The 21,219-nt window shown below is 40.5% G+C and overlaps 1 protein-coding gene across 2 annotated transcripts; it reads right to left on the bottom strand.

Moving 5' to 3' along the window:
• Positions 1-2,725: 2,725 nt before the first annotated feature.
• On the bottom strand, positions 2,726-19,405 carry fgf13b (fibroblast growth factor 13b). Of its 2 annotated transcripts, none has more exons than XM_030745692.1 (5): positions 19,204-19,405; positions 9,259-9,369; positions 7,289-7,392; positions 5,825-6,023; positions 2,726-3,618 (listed from the first exon to the last, which is right to left on the bottom strand). In XM_030745692.1, exons 1-5 carry the CDS (start codon positions 19,250-19,252, stop codon positions 3,479-3,481), a joined length of 603 nt encoding a protein of 200 aa, XP_030601552.1. In that variant the 5' UTR covers positions 19,253-19,405; the 3' UTR covers positions 2,726-3,478. The 2 variants fall into 2 exon arrangements, with proteins under 2 accessions (XP_030601552.1, XP_030601551.1); XM_030745691.1 differs by lacking the exon at positions 19,204-19,405 and adding an exon at positions 9,862-10,664.
• Between the last annotated feature and the right edge of the window lie 1,814 nt (positions 19,406-21,219).

A 21,219-nucleotide genomic window follows, 5' to 3' on the forward strand; every position in this document is an offset into this window, starting at 1 on the left:
AATCTAGTGCCATCTAGTGGTGAAAGAAAAACCACTTGTTTAAGTTCTTGTTTTGCTTATATTCCATAAGTTATTTTTGAAGTTAGCGTGCAAGTGCACAGAAAATATTTATATTATTTTTTTTTAATTTGGAGTCCACAGTGGCTCCTTGATGTGAATTTGTCAGTGAGATCAATGATAAAGGGCACATGTTCTACTGCATTGCTCTATATAGACTGTAGCAGAAAGCTACATTCAGCACTAACTGGAAAGTAAGTGGTTCCATCCCCATGGACCATGTACTGTACCCAATACTGTAACTGATCCAAATGCAACTGTGTGTGTGATAGAAAGTGTTTAAAAACAAAGACTAGAGTCAAGTCAATGAAGGGGTGAATGTGGCTTGTAAAAGTTAAAAAGATCTTTGAATGCTAAATTGCCATATAAGTTCTCTCTCGCTCGCAACACAAATAAAGAAATAAATAAAATTTTAGTTCATGGTACAACTCATAAAAAACAAAAACAGAAAATTACATGAAAAACATAAATTCAGTTTGTTCAGAATCCTGAACTATTAGGTCCCACCACAGTATTTCAGTCAGGTTGAGGTCACCGTGCCTGACGGCTGGTATGAGGTGTTTGTGCTGATATGCTGTATTTGGTTTTCACCATAATGGCACTGTGCATTCTGGCTAAACATCTCCACTTTGGTCTCGTCTGAATGTTTGTTCAGATGCAACCTGGCAAAGCTAAGCCGTGCTGCCATGTTCTCTTTAGAGAGAAGAGGATTTCTCCTGGCAACCCTTCCAAACAAGCCATACTCGTTCAGTCTAATTTTCTAATTGTGCTGTCATGAACTTTAACATTTAATATGCTAACTGAAGCATGTAGAGTCTGTGATGTAGCTCTTTTTTTCCAGTTTCTCTGAGCACCTTGAGATAAATTTGCTGGGGTCAGGACTCCTGGTAAGACTGGCCTCTGGTCGAATGTTTTCTTTCACAAAGTAAAATGATGGATTTCAAATAGTTTGGAAATAGCCTGATGGCCCTTCCCAGACTGATGGGCAGCAACAACTGCTTTTCTATGATCACTGTGGATGTCTTTCCTCCTTGTGCTTCTGCTTTGGCTGCTTCTGTTAAATAAATAATGACAGTGTTATATGTCATGTTTTGTAGCTCATCTGAGATTGTATTTGTCTAGTTTTAATCTCTGCTAAGAACCAGATGATTTTTATTATGATTTTCATACATGTAAATCCTTAGAAGTGAAAGAGAGTGTACGCTTTCTTTTTAACCATGACTGTATTATCAGTTCTCTGTTACTACAAAGTAAAGTTAATCAAAATAATTTACTTTTTTCAAAGATATTTCTCTACATTGATATGTCAAACTAAAATATGTTATGCTTCTTTAATGTGTTTTGTGTGAGTTCTGTGTGTGTAGTATTGCCACCCTTTTCGATAAGTGAGTACATTTAATTTTCTGCCATTATTCATCATTCAATATTTATCAGCGTTAACAAAGGAGCAGGTCACCACTTTATTCTAACAAGCAACAAACACGAAGAGCCATGCTCAATTTATCGTGATTACAACATTTGGAATTAACCATAATGCACATCTGCAATTTTTTTATTTTATTTTATTTTTTTGGAGTCCATCCCATAAACTGCAGACGACTATGGAAGAAGGCCTGAACGTGGTTAATATAGCCAAAGTAATGATGAATGAAATACACATTGCAATTAATTAATGTACTGCTTCATGCAAGAGTTGTTTTATTTATGTACTCCTGATAATTCATGAGGGTTTGCTTAATTATTTAATGAGCTTTTACAATGATTAGTTTGTGAGGTTTCACATTAATTATTATTTTTTCATGCATGAAGTCTTACATTAATGCATGAAGTTGTATTCATAAACCCTCACTATAAAGTGTTACCAAATCAGCACTGTTACACTCAGTAATCCACACAAGTCACTATCGACACATTTTCAGAGGAACTAATTCATCTTCCTCCTTCGGCGGTGGTAAAACCGTCAGAGCTGGGCATGAAACCAAAATTATCAGCAGCCCGCTGGAGCAAAGCATAAAAATATGTCTTATGTAATACAAAAAATATGAGCGACGCCTTAACTGTTAATAAAATTGAAATATCATACTTAAAACATTTGAAATAGACATGAGCCAGGTGCAAAATGTATAAATAAATACACAAGGGAGACAATTCACTTCCTTAGAAAGAGTTTATTTAGTGCATTTCTAGTTTGTCCACAGCAGGAACCAAAATATTAAGTTAATCTGTGCTCCTATTGGCTCGCCAAAGTTCTGGTCCAACACCATTGGTCCACTCATGTTCTGGTGCAATACTATTGGTCCAGTAGTGTTCTAACACCCTCACATTGGTTCACTAGTGTTCTGGTATCACACTATTGGCTCACTAGTGTTCTCTTTAGGTCAGGAACACATAAGACCGGGGGAAAAAAAAAGGACCTTCAGCATGCTGCTACTGAGCAGAGGTCCACAAGCTTCCATGCAACAACAAACAAACAAACAAACAGCAAGGGACAACAACAAGGAACAGAAAGAGAAACGACAGCATTGCTTGTAAGAAGTAAGCATGGAAGCATATACAGTAAACCTTATAGTAACCTGCTCAAGCCCTCAGGGGGTTTGTCCCATATACAACAGATCTTAAAAAGGTAAATTACCATTACCCACCCACCCACCCACCCCTACCCCAAACCCCAAGACACATGCGTGCACGCACACTTTCTCTCCCACGCACACAGCACGCCTACTGCAAGCACAGCATGTACTCACTCTCTCTCTCGCTCACTCTCTCTCTCTCTCTCACACACACAAACACACACACACTCAGGCACACCTGCATGCAAACACATGGTAAGTCCTTATAAGTGTACAAGGAATATGTTTGTCAATTTTAAAAATATGACTTAAACCCATGAGCTCTGTGTAAACATAGCGTACGGTAGATTAGATAAAGACTTCCTTCCTTTGTAACTCCATGTAACTTTCCAGCCACGTGCCTTTTCATAGTAATAACCTAATGGGTTAATACTTGTACTCTTTGGTTCTCTGTAACAGTCTGTTTGTCTGACTGTGTGACTGACTGTCTGAATTTCTCTGTCCTCTCCTCTGTCACTCCCCCCTCTTGTTCTGTCTGTTTACGATACAGCAGGAGGACCAGTCAAGGGAAGAGAGTCACAGGTCCTGTTCCTCTGCAGACCAGGGCAGCAGAGCCAAACGGATTGATTGTCCTTGATTTATTTACATCACAGTCAGTCACAGTGGGCTCCGTTTAGTGGAAGAACACGTTCCCGTTCTCCTTCATTTTATCCTCAATTCATCCCACCCCTCACCAGTCTGATGTGTGGGCATGTCGGCCTGAGATCTGTGGGTGTGTACATGTCTGCATGTGAGTGTGTCTGAGTGAGCATGTGTATGTGCATGTGTGTGAGGTGTGAGGGGTCGGGGGGCTAGGATAAGTCGTTGTTGCTGGGTGTCTTCCCGCCGCCATTAAGCAGGGCCGAAGCGCTGCGACTCTTGGTCGGCGTGCCGCTGCCTGAACGGGAGAGTTCTGTCAAGTCATGGAGGGAGGGCTCCCTGTACATGGCCACTACACACACACACACACACACACACACACACACACACACACACACACACACACACACACACACACACACACACACACACACAAGACAAGACAATAATCATTAATTCATTTATTGCCACTGGTGTAAGTCACATGGGTTTAGTCTGCACAGCTTTGTTCAGTCAGTTCCTCTGCACCTGGGAGGTTTACTGTGTGCAGACTAATTAATTCTGATTTTAAGATGCTATTTTATTACCATAGCGGAATTTCAACAGTTTAAGCTGCACAATAATACTCCATAAATGTGAGTAAATTCTAATCTTAATTCAATAACTAGCACAAAAATAAACAGTTAACTAAGAAACTTCAGTTCATTTTCAATTTGTTTTCTTTCCTTGAGCTTCCAGTGCCTGATTAGTTCTGATCATTCACATATTACCTTTTAAATTGGAAGCCTTTTACCAAACAGTTGCCGCACACTGGGCAGATCCATTAGCTGCATTAGCAACATTATATGGAGCCGTATTTGTGTCCGTCTGATGAATGTAAGTCCAATATTCATTCTCTTTTCAGTTTTGTTTTGTTCTCTACCAAGTCTCCAGGGAAATACGTGGCTCTTCAGCTAACTTTGTGTGCCTGCTCTTTGGTGCTGGTCAGATGGTGTATGGTACATTTTTAGTGCTCTTTCACTAGAAACAGCCATCTAATGCATCTAGAAATGCTGATACTAAAGAGTCAGAAATGCTGTAGTGGAGTCAGATAATTAATCTCTATGGATTCATTTCAATAAGCATGGCTTTAATATGTGATAAGTCATGTGATCTATTAATACAGAAATATTGATTATTCTCCCTTTTCCTATTTTCCTGGTATTTTTTTTTTCTGATAAGCACTTGTGACCCAAACCTGGGAATAGGGTCACCTAACACCATCATGTCTAGTGGTCAGGTATTTATATGGGTAGGTATTTTTGGGCTCCTGGATCCTTTGCAAGGGATATATCTTTCCAGGGAGTGGTTCATAATCCTAACAAATGAAGCCTTTTTTAATTACCGTTTGCAATCTTAGATGCCATAACAACTATATGCATTCAAAAACTTTCTAACCTAAGATGCTCCACACACACGTGATATATCACAGCTACAGTTTCTATGGCCCAAAAATAAAAGGTACCTGCACTTTTAAACACAGTTTTACACAGTATGGCTGACTTTGATAATGAGTGCTATAAGTTCCCTGAGATTCTGTTTTTGTTTTCACCAAGTAGCCAAACTCACCCCGAGGTGTTCAGAACCATTTTCACAATTAGCTGTTTATTTTGTTCACCGCGGTTCTACATGAACACACGAGGGTTATGAGCTCATCTATAGCTTTTCCTAATGTTAACACTGATTGCTGCATATTTAGCCATGAATATTTAAACACCCCCTCCGGGCATGTTTTAAGACTTAAAAAAAAAAATCCTCAGTTTTTTCTTAAAAAAGACTTTTCAACAGTAAAGTTCATTTCTTTCCTCCCTCACTGACACATTCAGAATCTATGAATATATAAATACTGTATGTTTCATCTTAAAGGGGGCCCTATTCTGCTCATTTCCAGCACCGTGTTTTTTTTTATTCTTGGATTTTACTTGAGCAGCTTTGCATGATTCACAGTTTAAAGAAGTTCTTGTTTATGATACGCCTTTGTGCAACCCCTGAGTGAACAAGCCTTTCCTCACCCATTAAGACCACCATCACCCCCCCCCCCCCCCCCCCCCCCCCCCCTTTAAGCCAACTTTCTTCTGATTGGTTGCCCCTCCAAAACAGAGCTGAGCTGTGTTCCTGTCTGAGTGTTTAGCTCAGTTTGAAACCTAAGCCTTGGGCTCATACCTCTGAATACATTGAGCTTATTATTTGAAATTTTGGCCATATAAAGATATGTATATATTTTTTCAATATATTGTTAGGTTGTGACTGACTTTCAAACTGAGAGAAATGCAAAGATGAATGCAAAGACACCCTTTTCATCTCAAATCCCGCACACACCCTTCATCATTTTGTACAGTAAAACACAAAAATCCAAGTGAAGCAACAACAAGCGACACAGCCTTTGAAGTTCTGTGTTTTTTAAGCAAGCATCAGAAATATCAACTTTTTTTCCATAGCAAATAAACTTCATTTCAGCTTTAATGTGTTCCAGCATGTGAAATGTGACGACACTAAGTTAGTAAGACCATTAGTCTTACCTTTGAGTGGTTTCGGTATGAAGTGTGCAGCAGGCTTGTTCTTCTTGACATGATTCCCCTTCATGATTCCACCCTCCTTGTTAAGCCCCAGGTACCAAGCTCGGCCCGACGCCTGCTGCCGGTACAGCATGGAGGAGTAGGTGACATAGTAGTTCTCGAACACTGACTCCTTGAATTTACACTCTGGGGTAAAATGTTCCTGGAAGAAAAGTGTGATAGAAATGTGAACAAATCATAAAAAGAAAGAAGACAAGAAGGTGATAAAGTAGACGCGGCGAGGTGGGGTGTTAGCTGCAGGCGTCAACTCCGTTAAAAAGTGTTCAGTCATTCCACCATGTAGTCATCAGTGTATTCATCCATCAGCTGGTCTGCTCTTTGAATCATTATCTCGGCCAGGCTGTAGTCTCCGAGAACAAAATGCACCAACTTAGGACAGCTGACATTTGCATTTCCTTATTCCTGCGTCTCCATAGCAACCGGCTACTCCCTTGAATACCAACCAGACCAGTGAGAGAACGGTGGTGCCCAGAGAGAAAGCTATTTCTCTCTGGTATCCATTAATCTTAAGTAAATTCTGATTAAGTTTGAGTATGCATGATCTTTAAATAGATTAAGCAGGAAAACATAAAGAAATATGACCTAGGAGTAGAAATTTCTTGTGGCTGTATTCTGTATTTAATATGAGGTGAGAAGATGGAACGAGCGATATCAGTGCTGTGACTGAACCCAGCAGCCTCACAATAACAACACGATGGACCAGATATTGTGTTGGTATACATGTCTGCACAGGCGTAGCAGCGTGGCTGTTATTACATCGGGGTTTGTGCCATTCTTCTGTTTCCTCTTTGTTAGTTTTCATCTGTTGGTCTCGCAGTTTTGTTCAGATTGCTGTTATTTTTGTTGATTCTGTTTTGTTATTGCTTCCACACCACCCACCATCAGAGCTGTGCAGCTAAAGTGAGGCGCTTAATGCACTCCACTGCAGCCAGCACTACCTTCTGACCCGTCTGAGAAAATGAAGACACAGTGGAGACAGGGGGAATGCATGTGTGTTTCAAGTGGGAAAAGATGTGAAAACAAATTTTGGGAGCTGTGTCTGTAAATGGATACAAAGTAATCTTCCTATCACGGAATCACTGAAGGAGGATAAACAAAAGGAGGCTGGGGGATGATCTGAAATCAATCCTGAGAAACCACAATATCAGGAGACAGATAAGGGAGGCTCAGACACTGGATTATAACACCCCGTGGTAGCTGACTCACAAAGCAACACTATAGTTAAAGTATTGATGTGATGATGTTATGACAGTGAGACTGCTCACAGTGAAAGCTTCTGCTTCATTACTCACCCTGACCCAAAGAGCAGGTTTTAGTCTATAGTGATAATGATGCTGATGGTTATGATGGTGTATGCGCACGCACGTGCGTGTGTGTGCATGTGTGTGTGTGTGTGTGGTGACCTACAGAGGTGTAGAGAAAGCCTTCGTTGTTCATTGCCAGGTAAAGTTTGGTCTGGACACCCTGGATGGCCACCACACGAAGCCCCACGGGGATCAGGTTAAACACAGCTGCATATGCACACGTGAAGCCACGCACACAATAAGCACACATGCGCCCAAAACAATCAAATGAGCATTCACACAGTGAACACAGAGGGGAAAGAGAAAAATACTCATCAATATCAATGGCATGATGACACCTCCATTTTACCACAGAGAAGCTATTTTGAAGGTCAGTCAGCCACTGAGGAGGCTGAATTACGCTAACAATTTAGCTCCCGCTATTAAGCGTGGGATAGAATTATCAAAAGGCATGCAGCAGAGCAAGGTTTGGTAAACATTTGATAGTGCAAGGACATGCTTCAACAGAAACGCCGGCGAGTCAGGGATCAGCGCTATTTCATCTATTACAAAAATGAAAATGTTCCTGCTAGAGCTGCACTTAATGATCACTTTCAGCTATTTTTTCTACTCAATCAGTCATTTAGTCTATAAAATGTCAGACGGTAGTTAAAAGTGCCCATTACAGTTTCCCACACAGAAGATGAATTTATGTTTGATTAACACTCCAAAACCCTCAAAATGTATTTACTTTACACTGATGCGAGTCAGAGAAAAGGGGCAAGTTAAGAAACTGCAATCAGAGAATGTTTGACGATTTGCTCGAGAAGTGGGCCGCTGTTGCCAACTGTTTTGAGCATGTGGTGTAAGCAGTGCATTCCCGAGCTTTTTAACACTGCAAATTCAATGAGCTTCAGCTGTTTGTGAATTTTTACAGCATGATTTATGAGCATAAGCTACCCGAGCAAAACTAAGCTGTCTGGGCTCTCCGACACATTACAGTGAATATGACATTAAATCAAAGGCTGTCAGTTTTAATCTAAATGCATTTTCCGGCAAAATGAATCAACACATAAAGCTTCAATGGCAACAACATATCAACTTAAAGATTAGACTCAGCCATAGAAACATAATTATTTCTAGAAGTTCTATGAGTCATGCCCTTGTTTAATTATAATCATGCAGTCAATCCTGTTCTTTACAATAACCGTGTATAATATATGAAGTCATGGATTACAGGGATTATCCATTCAAACGCATTTACGGGTGACTGATTTCATGTGGGTACGTGTTTACATGATGTATACACCATGTAATCATCTCATTAAAGAACACGCTTCCTCTGTAGTCATTCTGTATGCAGACAACAGTTGGTGGCCTGAGAAGTAACAGAGACTAATGTGAGATGCTGGCAACACCAACTGTGCATAAGGAGAGCGATTGCAGTCTGAGCCACAACAACAGAATTGAATTAGCCGTATCAATCACACGCTGTAGTGTCTGTGTGTGTGAAAGAGAGAATGAAATGGAGTGGGTAAAAATGAATCCGCTCTCTGATTCAGCGTAGTATCTTTCATCATTTTAGGGATTTGAACATTGCGCTGTATGTTCTGTAGACATTTTATTCATTTCTTTAACCAGGGAGCATTTCGTACAGAAAGAGTTGCAGTGTCACCACTTGACATTTGCTTATTAAATTAACACTTGACATGTTGTTGAGTGACTGACTGAATTAAAATCCCCACATCAAACAGATTTCCACAGGGTGAAACTTATCATTAAATTGAATTCGACTGGGACTGGATGCAGCTCAACAACAGGGATGTTGAGGGACTTAAATTAAATCAAGCCTTAAAGCCTTAATATGTTGCAATATTCTGTCGTAGCAAGAAGAAATATGAACCTGCACTAACAATGTAAGAAGGTCAGTTTCAGGCTTTTCTTTGTGCTTATCATATTTTATGTGTATTTATAGATTGTATTAAAGCATAAAGTCTTATAATAATTTAATGTTATAGTCAAAATGATTGAGTCAAGAAAATAACAGATTTTTGAAAACACACACACACAAAATCCAAACAAAGCCAGACTCACCATAGGTGCTGTCTTCATCCTTGGTTCCATCAATGGTGCCGTCGGGCTGCATCTGCAGCTGGAAGCCTTGGCGACTGGAAAGCCTGGTTACAATGCCCTTTAACTGGGGCTCTAAGACAAAAAGAGAAATAATAAGTGCATTCATTTCTTATTGCTGTCATGTGATCGCATGTATCAAATCCAGCAGCCTCTAGGATGCCGGAAGTATCAGAAGAGGAGAAGCTGTTTATATTTCTAATCACTGGTGCCTGAGGGCCGTGACCACCAGTATCGATCCCTGACCACTGAACATTGTGGAAAAAAATCAGATAATAACTGACAGATATAACATGAGTGAACCAGTGAGGTCCTGTTTTTCAACACTTTGCTGTGGGACAATATAAAGTTATTCATGTGAGATGTTTGTGGTATCATGCAACAGGGTTATGACATTATCCACAGGGTGATAAATGATGAAGTGATGAAGAACCTGCCTTAGTGATGAGAAAAAAATAATGCTGAATGGTTGGAGTGATGAGGATGGTGATGATGCTGGAGGTGATGGTGAAGATGGTTGAGGTGGTGGTGGCGGCTATGCGACTAGTCTCTCCCCCACCCCCAAACCTGGTGGTCGCCTTCTCTTCCGTTTCTTCCTTGATCCAAACAATTTGACACGCGAAAACACGTTCAGCTTGCTCGGTTTCTCGTTTGCGCCTTTGCTGTTGCTCGGGCTGCCGCTCCCGCGGCATGCGTTTGCCTTCTCCCGCTCCCTTGCCTGTCTCTTCTGGCGGATCAGGGAGCTGGCGATAGCCGCTGCCCGGGACATGTTCCCACGGTGTAGTGAAGCAAGGCTGCGCGTCCCGGTTGGAGAGGGTGATCGCGGACAAGGCGGTCGGGGTGTGTGGAGCACGGGGAGGGGGTCTACACCACCCACGGCTCAGTTCGCATCACACACCGACCGATGCAGTCTCGCAGATATCCGTGATTTTAAAAAGCGTCCAGAATCCTCCATCGGTGCGTCCCGGCGCTTCATGGAAGTCGTTAAACAAATCCAGCACTGTGCCAGTAACTGAGCGTTAACGACGCCGCCTCACATCCCCACAAGGGGTCTGAGTGGCAAAAGCTGTCTGATTTCCCCTCTGATGATTCTTCTGAGTGTCCCGAGAGAGCGTGGATGAAGAACGACGGTGCACGAGAATCCCAGGTCCAAGTGGCAAATCAACAGCTTTTGAGCTGGTGTGAACGACACCGGGGGTTGTTGACGGTCGTTGCAGCTGCTGCCTCCTCTGCTGCTGCTGCTGCTCTGCACCGTTCCCCCGGTGATGCTCCGCTTCTCGACGCTGTCCGTGACAGAACTGCAGCAACTGGAATGTTTGTCAATGAAACAGCTCGGGGTTGGTTCAGTGGGAAAGGGATCATGGTGCAGCCGTGCCGTTCATAAAACTGCTGCAGCCCTGCCCGCTGCGAGGAAGAAGAGTGAGGAGGGGGGGTGGAGTGGGTGTGTGTGTGTATGCGTGTCCATGTTATGTGTTTTGTGTGTGAGGAGAGGAGTGGTGGGAGCGGGGGAGGGACAGTGATTTCTCACCTGTAGCCCCTGTACCCCACGTGGCATGATATTTACATGATACACTGGATATGCTGATGTGTGATAGACAGCAGCGAGGCAGCGGGAGAGGATAATAGAGGTGGTGGGAAAATAAACAATGAAATAAGAGAGGAGACAAACAGGTGAATGAATGAGAGGAGGAATAATGAAAGAGGGGTGGGCAGAAGAGAGAAAATTAGATATTGAGTGTGCCTGTGTGTGTTAGAGAGAGAGAGAGAGAGAGAGAGAGAGAGAGAGAGAGAGAGAGAGAGAGGGAGAAGCTTGTAGAAAATAACCTAAATATGGATTGGAAAAGAGAATGATGAATGAAAGAGGAGGGAAAAATAAACCCAGGAGAAGGAGCAAGAGACACTGAGTGTGTCAGTGGGTGAAAGAGAAAGGGCTGGAGAATAAAGTATAAGATTATTGAATATATCAAGAAAAATGACATATGTGAGAAGGCACAGCATGATAATGAAATATGAGAAATAAAGTGAAGAGACAAAGAAGGAAGAGAGAGAGAGAAAGACCTGGTGATTGTGCATGAGAGGGAGAAATTGAAAAATGAGAGGGAGGGAGAAAGGAGGGGCTCTAATTTTTGGTGCAGAGGTTCACCACTGCTGAAAAGGCTGCAGCATGCAAGAAGGAGGTGAATAAGACGACACTTCTGTCTGGGCAAGCTGTATTGCTTTCTAGAGGTTCCCTTTTGCATTAGCACCAGAGCAGAGGCACACACACACACACGCAGCAGCAGCAGCAGCAGCAGCAATCAGCCACTCAATGCAGGTCGGCTGGCCACAGGCAGCCCCCACAGGAAAACAGATGCATAGTTGTCAGAGCCAGAAACAGCTGCAATGGCGGATGGCAACTGTAATTCCAACTGGTACAGAGGAAGAGGAGGCAGTGGATAAAGAGCCGGCAAACGAAAGTTGACCTGAATGTGGCATCTGGCGCCGAACAGCGGGCAGAGTCAGTGCCACTGTTCTCCAGCGGGAGAGATTGATGGCTGGAGGAGCAAGAGGATGTGGTGAGCTGCAAACTACATGAATGAAGGGGAGCCAAACCCGGTAAGCTGTAACCCACTGTTCGGATAAGACAGTAGGTGGAGGAAGTGATGGACTGTGGACAGAAACTGAGGTCAGGAAGTGGCCACTGAAGTGGAACATGGAGCCTGCCGTTGACTGAGAAAGCTGAAGTACCACCGATGGCCTTCTGGTTAGGTAAGACTCTTGTAAATGTACAGATAAATATAGTTTTAGCTGTGACTTTACAGTTCAACCCACACTCCCTCAGACAGCACTCAAATGATTTCATAACTAACCAGTAATGTCAACTAAAACATCAATCATGTGAAAGAAAACAACCAAAGTAAAGAAGTGACTGAAAGCTTAATCTAGTTCTTCATGTTTCTTTTATGAGATTGCTGCATTAAAACCAACTACAGGCCCCTAAAAGCTTAAGCCACACAAACTAAAAACATCAGATATGAAGTAATTCTGAGGAACATTAACACCACCAATGCTGCCTTCAGCCATCACGATAAGAAAATTTAATCTTTACAGAAAACAAGCAAACCAATAAATTAATCAATAGAAACACAGTCAAGAAACAGATAAGCTACAAAGATTAAAAGATATGTAGCTGAATAAACGGATAGCCATAATTAACATTTACTTAAGGTGTACATAGAATCAGAAAAGTAGCCTGAAATGACATACTGATGCCTTAATGGAGACAAATGTAAACAGTCTGAAGAACTTAAATTAATTTAAATCGCAGCATGTTAATTAGCGCCACCAGCTGGCAGTTTAAGAATTGAACAAAAAAAAAAAAGTTTGAAAGGAGAGCGTAATTATCTAAAAATAAAGCAGCCTAAACATAAAACAGATAGAAATGAACCATAAACCAGTCTAACCATAAAAAGAGGGAAAGTGTAAACAGCTACGCACAACAGAAAGCCGCAGCTTGCGACATAAAGACTTTAGAAAACCATCGCCGATCACTTTAGAAAACCAAAGCTTCAGTGTCTACTCAGACCTAGAATTTGTTTACACATTGAAGGCCATGATTTATTTGAACAGCGATGGGTGTATTTTATTTAAGGTTAAACTTAAAATGCAAAGTGATTTTGGTAGAGAAGAAGGTGTAAGAAACTGCAAGTCGACATGGACTTTACACTGAAGGGATTATTTAATATAAATAACTGGGTTGTAAAATCAACTCATCCTACCACATTACGAGACGATTCATTATGAATGTGTTTATGTAAGTGTTTAAAGGAGCCAGCGTGTTGCTAAGTGAAGTGTGCTCAGAGTCCAGCTGTCATCCAAACAGAAGGGCGCGTCCTGCCCTGTTTTCAGCACCACGGACAGCGCTGCAACTGTTTAACTGTTTAACTGGATGTATAGCAAATTATCACCATTAAGTTAAACACAAAAATTTAAGATCCACAATTTACATTCAATCATTAAACGGCAACAACTCAGAAGCCCTTCAAATACTACCAGCACCTCTGTCGCGTTATTGTAGCTTAGTTTAGTGCGTACCTTAAACTTCTTACCAAAACATAAACTGCCACGAAGTGATGATATTTACACATAAATGTGTCCCTTTTAACTTTTACTAGCTAACTTTGGTCTTTCTGGTCTTACCTGAAGTGGATCGACGGAGAGGGAAAGTCATGCTGCGCCCGTGGAGCTCTGGAGCCTTTTGCTCGCGACTTTTTGCACTTCCTGTTGTGCGCTGCTCGTCGAAAACAGGGCGAATTATTGAAGTTCAAACCAGACAATTCTCCACGGCATTGGATCCATTAAGGCCGCGCACATGGCGTTGACGGGAGATCATTACAGAACATTAGAGGCCATTAAGCCGTTGGAACCGGTCATTAATGATTCATCTCGAGGCCCCGCTGATCTCGCACAATAAGAGAGGGAGAAAGCCAGCAGGCCCTTTCCAAATCCAAGGACCTAACGCTGTCTGTGTTTGTTTTTCCTTAATACACATTCATCCAAATCTATGTTACTGTAGCCTACATATAAGTACTCTCTATTGACCTCTTTGAACACTTAAACATAGTTATTGACTATCCAAAAACGATAGCTTTATTTTTCCTTTCAGTACAAGTCACAGGGGCCTCTTGTGACTTCTCTAGTGGGTATCCAAGTCCTCTTTAAAAGGCTTTTTGTCACCTAAACAATTAATTTACCAGTGAAACACATGCTTATCTAAACAATTGTTCAATAAGGTGTGAACAAACAAACAAAAACGATCAGGTTTTAATCCCCAAATTCCTGCAATCAGATTCATGTTTTCCACTCATTCAAAAAGCAGTAAATATTACAATAGAGAATCTGGTACTTGCTGCCTAAACTGGAGCCTGAGTCAAAGAAAAATGCAAATGATTTAAAATGCCATGCTAAACCAGGCTAAACACTTTTAACAAAGAGAAGCAGGACTTGGTGAAATAAATCTGATTAATAAGAAACAAGGCTTACATCAGATATTTGTCACAGTTTAAACCACACCAACAAGCTCCAAGCTAAATTCTTATTTATTTTTGCTTCTAATTAAACTCTGATTACAAGTTCACCCTGTGGAGCCAAGCATTGCTTAAACCCACATTTCTCTCTCTCTCACACACACACACACACACACACACACACACACACACACACACACACACACACACACACACACACACACGCACTTATGTTAAGGCAATCATATATAAGTGAAACCAGTAAAAAAAAACAAACGCCTTGATTTCCATTCAGAGGCGACTCACACAGCATGCACACAAATCCACAAAAAACACACAACTAGTGGCTCTCTTTCACACTGGGTCTGTGTACTATCCTCACTACATACAGTACCATCATAGCACATTAAATAGCAACCTCACTCAGAGACATGCCCATGGATTATACACAGACTCTACATAACCATCTAGAACCCTATATTATCAGCCCATTACATTGTTGTCCTCTTAGGGCACTTCCTGTGAAGCAGCCTGTTAAAACACAGCAGCATCCATATCACTGACATGATACACCAAGAATAACACACTGCAGCGTCTGCTGCTGCATGCACTGCAGTACAGGGGAACACAAAATTTGTTGAATGCTTTGAAGCAGGATGTTCTCAGAGAACATGCAAGCTCAGCAAGTTGAGCAGTAAAACTAATAGAAGAAGTTATTGAAAAAAATCTTTGAAGTAACTCTGTGGATTCTGGTTTTACATAATCAATATTTCCAGAGATCCAGTATTATTGTTGTTTTGCCCACCTAATTGTATCATTATAGTCTGGCTTCCTGTGATCAGGAAATAACTCTATTAGTCAGACAAATGAGGTGGGTCAGGTTTTTTCTTTCTTTCTTTCTTTCTTTCTTTCTTTCTTTCTTTCTTTCTTTCTTTCTTTCTTTCTTTCTTCTTTCTTTCTCTTCTTTTTTTCTTTCTTTCTTTCTTCTTTCTTTCAATTCTTCTTCTTTCTTTCTTTCTTCTTTCTTCTTCTTCTTTCTTTCTTTCTTTCTTCTTTCAATTCTTTCTTTCTTTCTTTCTTTCTTTCTTTCTTTCTTTCTTTCTTTCTTTCTTTCTTTCTTTCTTTCTTTCTTTCTTTCTTTCTTTCTTTCTTTCTTTCTTTCTTTCTTTCTTTCTTTCTTTCTTTCTTTTCAATTCTTGCTTCTTCCCAAAATAGCTTTGTAACCTTGGTGTAGAATAGCAAATTGCAAAGATGGCAGCTGGCATGTTTTGGCACAGATTTCAAAGATAGTGGCCTGGGCAGGTAGCCAATATTCAATTAATTCAGTGTAATTGAAAAAGAGAAAAAGAAAGAAAAAGAAAAACATCTGCAAATGTTATGCTTCCCTTTGGATTTTTTAAACTATGCGTCATCACTAGTTTTGTAAGTGATCAGCCACTGGATGGCACCACATAATCAGATAACATTATATGGTGCCAAAGCTGTGGGAATGGTGAGTGCCTTTAAAAGGCTGAGTGATACTGTTGGAGCCTATAGAAGACCTGCAATGGGAATCTGTTTACCTAATAGAACTTTTAGTGCTTTTCTACCCAATTTACATCATGATAACATGGTGTGTATGTTTTTGTCAAAAAGTAGAAAATCCTTGACAAATGTAAGCGATTGTGAGAGCAGTAATGCTGGCTTTGTATCTCACTTACTTTATGCTGTGTGGCCTCAGTCAGTGTGATGGGGCCATGTCTCTTTATTTTGTTAATGTATACAGAACCAGTCAAATGTTCGGACACACTTGAATGTGTGAGTGTGTCCAAACTTTTGACTAGTATTGTATATTCAAATCCTAAGTTTTTAAACATCACAAATGATAAGCTATCCTCAAAAAGCAATATTTCAGAGTGATTTTTTTGTAGACATTATAATGTACAAGTCTTCTCCCTACTCTGGTCTCTCACTGGATCTACCATCTTATAAATCACCCACATTTTTATTGGCTTGGTTTAAATGCATTTTCTGTGTACTGATATGTTTGCTTTGTTCCCTATTAGTGCTTTATGAGTAAAGGTTACCATAAACCTGATTTATTACAATACCTACAGTGATATGATACAAAGAAGCTGAAGTTTAACTGGCTCTGTTATGCATATTTCCAGCTCTATATTTTTATTATTGGACTCTATAATAATAGCTTTGCATGAATCACAATTTTTTTAAAAAAATCCTTTTTTATCTTACACTGAGCCTTGACACAGATCTTCAATTCACCCTCTCTGAATCCAGCATTTTTAGCTTCTCATCATTTTAGGATATCTTCCCTTTAAGCCAATTTTCCTCTGACAGGTAAACAGAAGATTTGAACAGCAGCTGGGTGGAGCTGTTGTGCTTATAGCCAGAGCTTTGTGCCTAAGATGGCCATGTTAAGGATATGCTCTCACATTGACCTTATACAGAGTAGAAGAAATGACCTGGAGCGTTTAGAGCAGTCTGAAGCCTGAGCTTTTGAATGGGATTACTTACATAGTTAGGTTTACCTAATCATGACGGTTGACCTGCTTGGGTAGGTTTACCATAGGAGAGAGCCTCAATCATCAAGTTCTTTTGTTACTGTTTGTATAATAGAGGTATCAGTCTAAGGGATACTGAAGTAGCCTCTGTGATGATGAGCAACTGAAATCTAAGGTGCTGACTCTATAGATCTGAAATCTTCACAGGTTGTCCAGTAAGAACAAGAATTGTGATGACAATTCAGAAAAAAAATTATTTGAAATAGGATGCTCCTCCTTTAATTATAAATATTGTGTGTGTGTGTGTGTGTGTGTGTGTGTGTGTGTGTGTGTGTGTGTGTGTGTGTGTGTGTGTGTGTGTGTGTGTGTGTGGGAGAGAGAGAGAGAGAGACAGAGAGAAGGTTCTGTAACTGAATATTCACGACCATTCATTCGAATATTAAATATTCTTGGCTATTACTAAGCACTAACTGGTATTTGTGTCAGTGTAGTCCACCCAAATAGTTAATGGCTGCACCTTGCTCACTGGGCTTTGCAATATTGGCTGGTAACTTCATCCAAAGTCTACGACTGGGACCAACTGCAGGGTGGTGGGTACAGAGACCTTCTGGAATCATTTCTGCTTTCAATCAGGAGAGTAGGATGGATGGATGGATTTTGAAACTTATTTAAGCTGCCCATCAACAGCAAAGCAGCTTCAAGAATCAAAAAATAAAACAAGCAAAAAAGCAAACAGGGAACTTAGCCAAGTCTTTCCATCAGTGGTGACATGAAGCACGCATTGGTGATGTCATGGCAGATGACACAGCAGTGATCAATTTGTCTTCCTAATGACCAACAAAAGCAAGATGCTTCTTCCTCCCACCACGGCATGAGCCTTTTGTCTGCATTTGAACAGACAAAGGCTTTTATTCATCATGTCTCCAGAAACATTTGAGTCCAAAAATAAACAGTGAAGTTGTCTTCCTTTTATTTAGATCGAGTTAAAGTGTTTTGGAGAGTTTCCAGAGATGGTGAGTCTCTCTGGCCACCTCTGATTTACATTAAGCAGCCGAGTTCTCAATGTTATTCAGCTGAGGAGCAGCTAATATGAAACCTGAGTTGGTGAGTGCAGTGTTTATGCAAACAGGAAATAAATGAGACAAACTAATCAGAATAAATAGTTTAGGTGAACAGAATTAAACAAACTGTATCTAAAGATTAGTCTTTTTTTCCTTCAGAAATGCTCAAATTATCATTGGCTGCCTAACAGCTGAACAACCAATCACTGGCACATAGTAAAACAATAAATTACAGCAGAGTCCCTGGCTGATGTGTTGCTAATTCATCATTCCAACAGCAGCTTGCTGACTCAGTGCTTATTGTTTTTATTGGTGCACTCTGTGTATGTTTAGAATAGATTGTGATAGTATCTCTGCCTGGCATTAAGCACAAGTGTGACTAACTTGTGTTGCCGGCCTACATTTAAGGTTTCAGCTCTTCAGTGTCATTGAATTTCTTGTCCTCATGCTTCACATTTTAAAACTTTTGATTGATTGATTTTTTTCTTGATAAACTATATTAAACTCCCCCATATTTACTAAATTGCTTTTTGTTAAATTATGAGAACGATTTTTTGTTTATTTAGCATTACTTAAATTCTTGGCACTAAATCATCACACTTTGTGGATTCTGTTCTGCTCTGATTCACAGCGGATTTTCCACTGAATTTATTCTAAATTGGCTAAAATCATTTTGTCGTACTATAATTTAAAAAGGAGGGGGGAAAAAAATCCGCTCTTTCATGAATGACCAAGGGTTTCATACACAGCTTATTATTCATGACAGAGCGCAGTTTGCAGGCAACTCCCTTTTTTGTCTCCATGGCAATCATAGTTTCCCAGTTTCCATTGCGGTGTACCCCACGTCGATTTTTACTGCTGTCCAGGGGGGAGGAATGAATGAATTTGTGTGTGACAAAACCCTTTCACGGGAGAAGACATTCAGTGATTTAACAATCTCGTCACACGAGAAATTCAATCTTAAGAAAAATGCCACAAACATCACGGGTTGATGGTTTTCCTCCTATATTTGAAATATCCCAAAGCTGGTAAATGCAGGATCCATAGAGAGAAAACATCCAAGAAATAAGAAACCACGTTTCATTATTTCATTATGTCTAAATACATATTTTTTTTCAAGAGCTTTAGTCTATATTTTGAATCTTCTACACAATGCCCTCTATGCCCTGTATTGTGGGGATAATGGGATTAACTGTCCATGCAGCGTGCTGGACTCAGCATCATTGCAAAGCTTTTGGGTTAAAATCTTTCTTCTTCTTCTTTTATTTTTTCTTCTTCCCTCTTTAAAGTAAAAAACGAGTAAAAAATTCTCGTTCCTGACTCAGGTTCATCGTTACTCACCTTTGGAAGCATGGTCTTTATCCTCTTTGACTTTCGTTATCACGTTCATGGAGCTCCGCCGCTTCTACCGGTTGCTGAAACTTCAGGTGAGAGACGCAGAAATACGGCTTCACTTTTTCATCCTACTCGGATGTGTCAGTCCATTCACGCACGACGCTGAGGGAGCCAGCTCTCGCCCTCTTTCCTTACTGCACAGCTCCACTCTATTTGTGCTTCTAGATGTCACCATGGAGCGCGTCCCCCCCACCCCTCCCCAAATCCTGCACGCGCTAAAACTGCACTTGCACGCGCGCAGCAAGCGACGGAAACGAACGAGAGGCAGAGGATAAAGAGTGCTCACTGTGGGTTGTCATATTCTGATAGCCTATCGTTTTCAATCAGATCTATATTGACGCAATCACTGGCTTTATCTCTAACTGTGTTGTTGGCAATTTGAAAAAAAAAATTATACAGACTTAATTGACCATTCGTTCATCTTCTGCTATAATTTCAAGTAAGTTGCTTATGATTGCTGATGGCTATTAGACCACTGACCTCATGGCCTTTTGTTGAGTCTTGGGGGGGCAAAACCACTCCTTCATGTCTGACCAAAATTTATATCTTTGCATTTGATGATTTTTATTATGTTTGTTGGGCGTGGCCGGAATGGACGGGATTAGTACATCAGAGGGGCAGCTCAGGTTAAGTGGTTTGGAGGCAAGGCAGGGGGAAAGGAGGAGGAAGACCACAGAGAAGATTCATGGATGTAGTGAAGGAGGACATGCAGTGGGCTGGTGTGGGAGAGGAGGATGTTAGGGGTGATCCACTCTGGTGACCCCTAAAGGCAACAGCCAAAAGAAGAAGAAAAAGATTTGATGATTTATTAGAAAGCTGGCTTTTACAAGTACAGTCATCTGTACTTGTAAAAGTTAAGTTGATAAACTGCAGATGTTCTGCAGCCCTTTCCCAGAGTAGTCAAGGCGTCTTTGTAATGACTTTAACGGCTATAAAGACAAAACAAGTGAGGAAGACATCACACCACCTGACAAAACAAAAAGGTCTTCTTATAATCTCTTATAATGGATCTACAGCATCAAACATTAGAAGAATGAGCAATGATAAAGCCATTCATTACAGAAGACACACAGAAATCGAAAGATGCACATTTTTAGCTCTTACTGAGGAAAAAGGTCACTATAATCACAAGGTTGTCTTCTATCCAATAAATGCAAATCCACCAGCACACTCAGCAGTCTAGCACTATGCAAATGAATCCATTTATTGATTCATTTAATCAATTTGTGCTGAAAAGTGGGGTTTTTTACTCAGGTAGAAAGTAGCATGCACTTACCTTTTTATCCCATGTCAGTCTTAGATTATCTAAACTTCCTGCTTACTGTCAGATAGTGTATTTATCTTTTCATACCATATTATTCCTGCACTTTTCTCTTCTGCCTGCAGCCCCTTTGACGGACCAATGCTAAAGGCTTCGGTTTGCTAGTGTGAGGTTTTTCATAGAAAAGAAGATGGGTCGGAGATAAGTTTAGTTTTTTCTGTTAACTTACATCACAGCATCTATATGGCACAACAGGACTGGGATGTTGGAAGTAGCCCGGCTTTTATTTGTTTCTGTCTCAGACTGTCAAGAATTCATTACAGAGCATCTTTCAATCTCTGAAATCATCCAAAACAGAGGCAACCTGTGTGTGTCCTGATTTTCACTGTTTTTAAATTTTTTGAACATCACATCATAACATTTATTTTCCATTATATTTTAAGGTGTAGCCATCAAACAACCAAAAATGCCCCTCTGCAGACTTCAGCTGAAAAAGAACTGGTTCACACTAAGACAAAAAAAAAATGTTTTCGTCCTTTTTAAAGACACAACAACCGTAACCAACCATATAAAAAAATGTATAAAAGGTAAATTCATTTGACAATAAAGGAAAATTAATTACCCAACACTTAAAGTCATGATGCAATGAAAAAAAACATGAAAATTAATTATTTTTTATATGAAAAAAGGGCAGCACGGTG

This window comes from Archocentrus centrarchus, chromosome 14 (genome assembly GCF_007364275.1).
Source record: "Archocentrus centrarchus isolate MPI-CPG fArcCen1 chromosome 14, fArcCen1, whole genome shotgun sequence".
Classification (NCBI taxonomy): domain Eukaryota; kingdom Metazoa; phylum Chordata; class Actinopteri; order Cichliformes; family Cichlidae; genus Archocentrus; species Archocentrus centrarchus.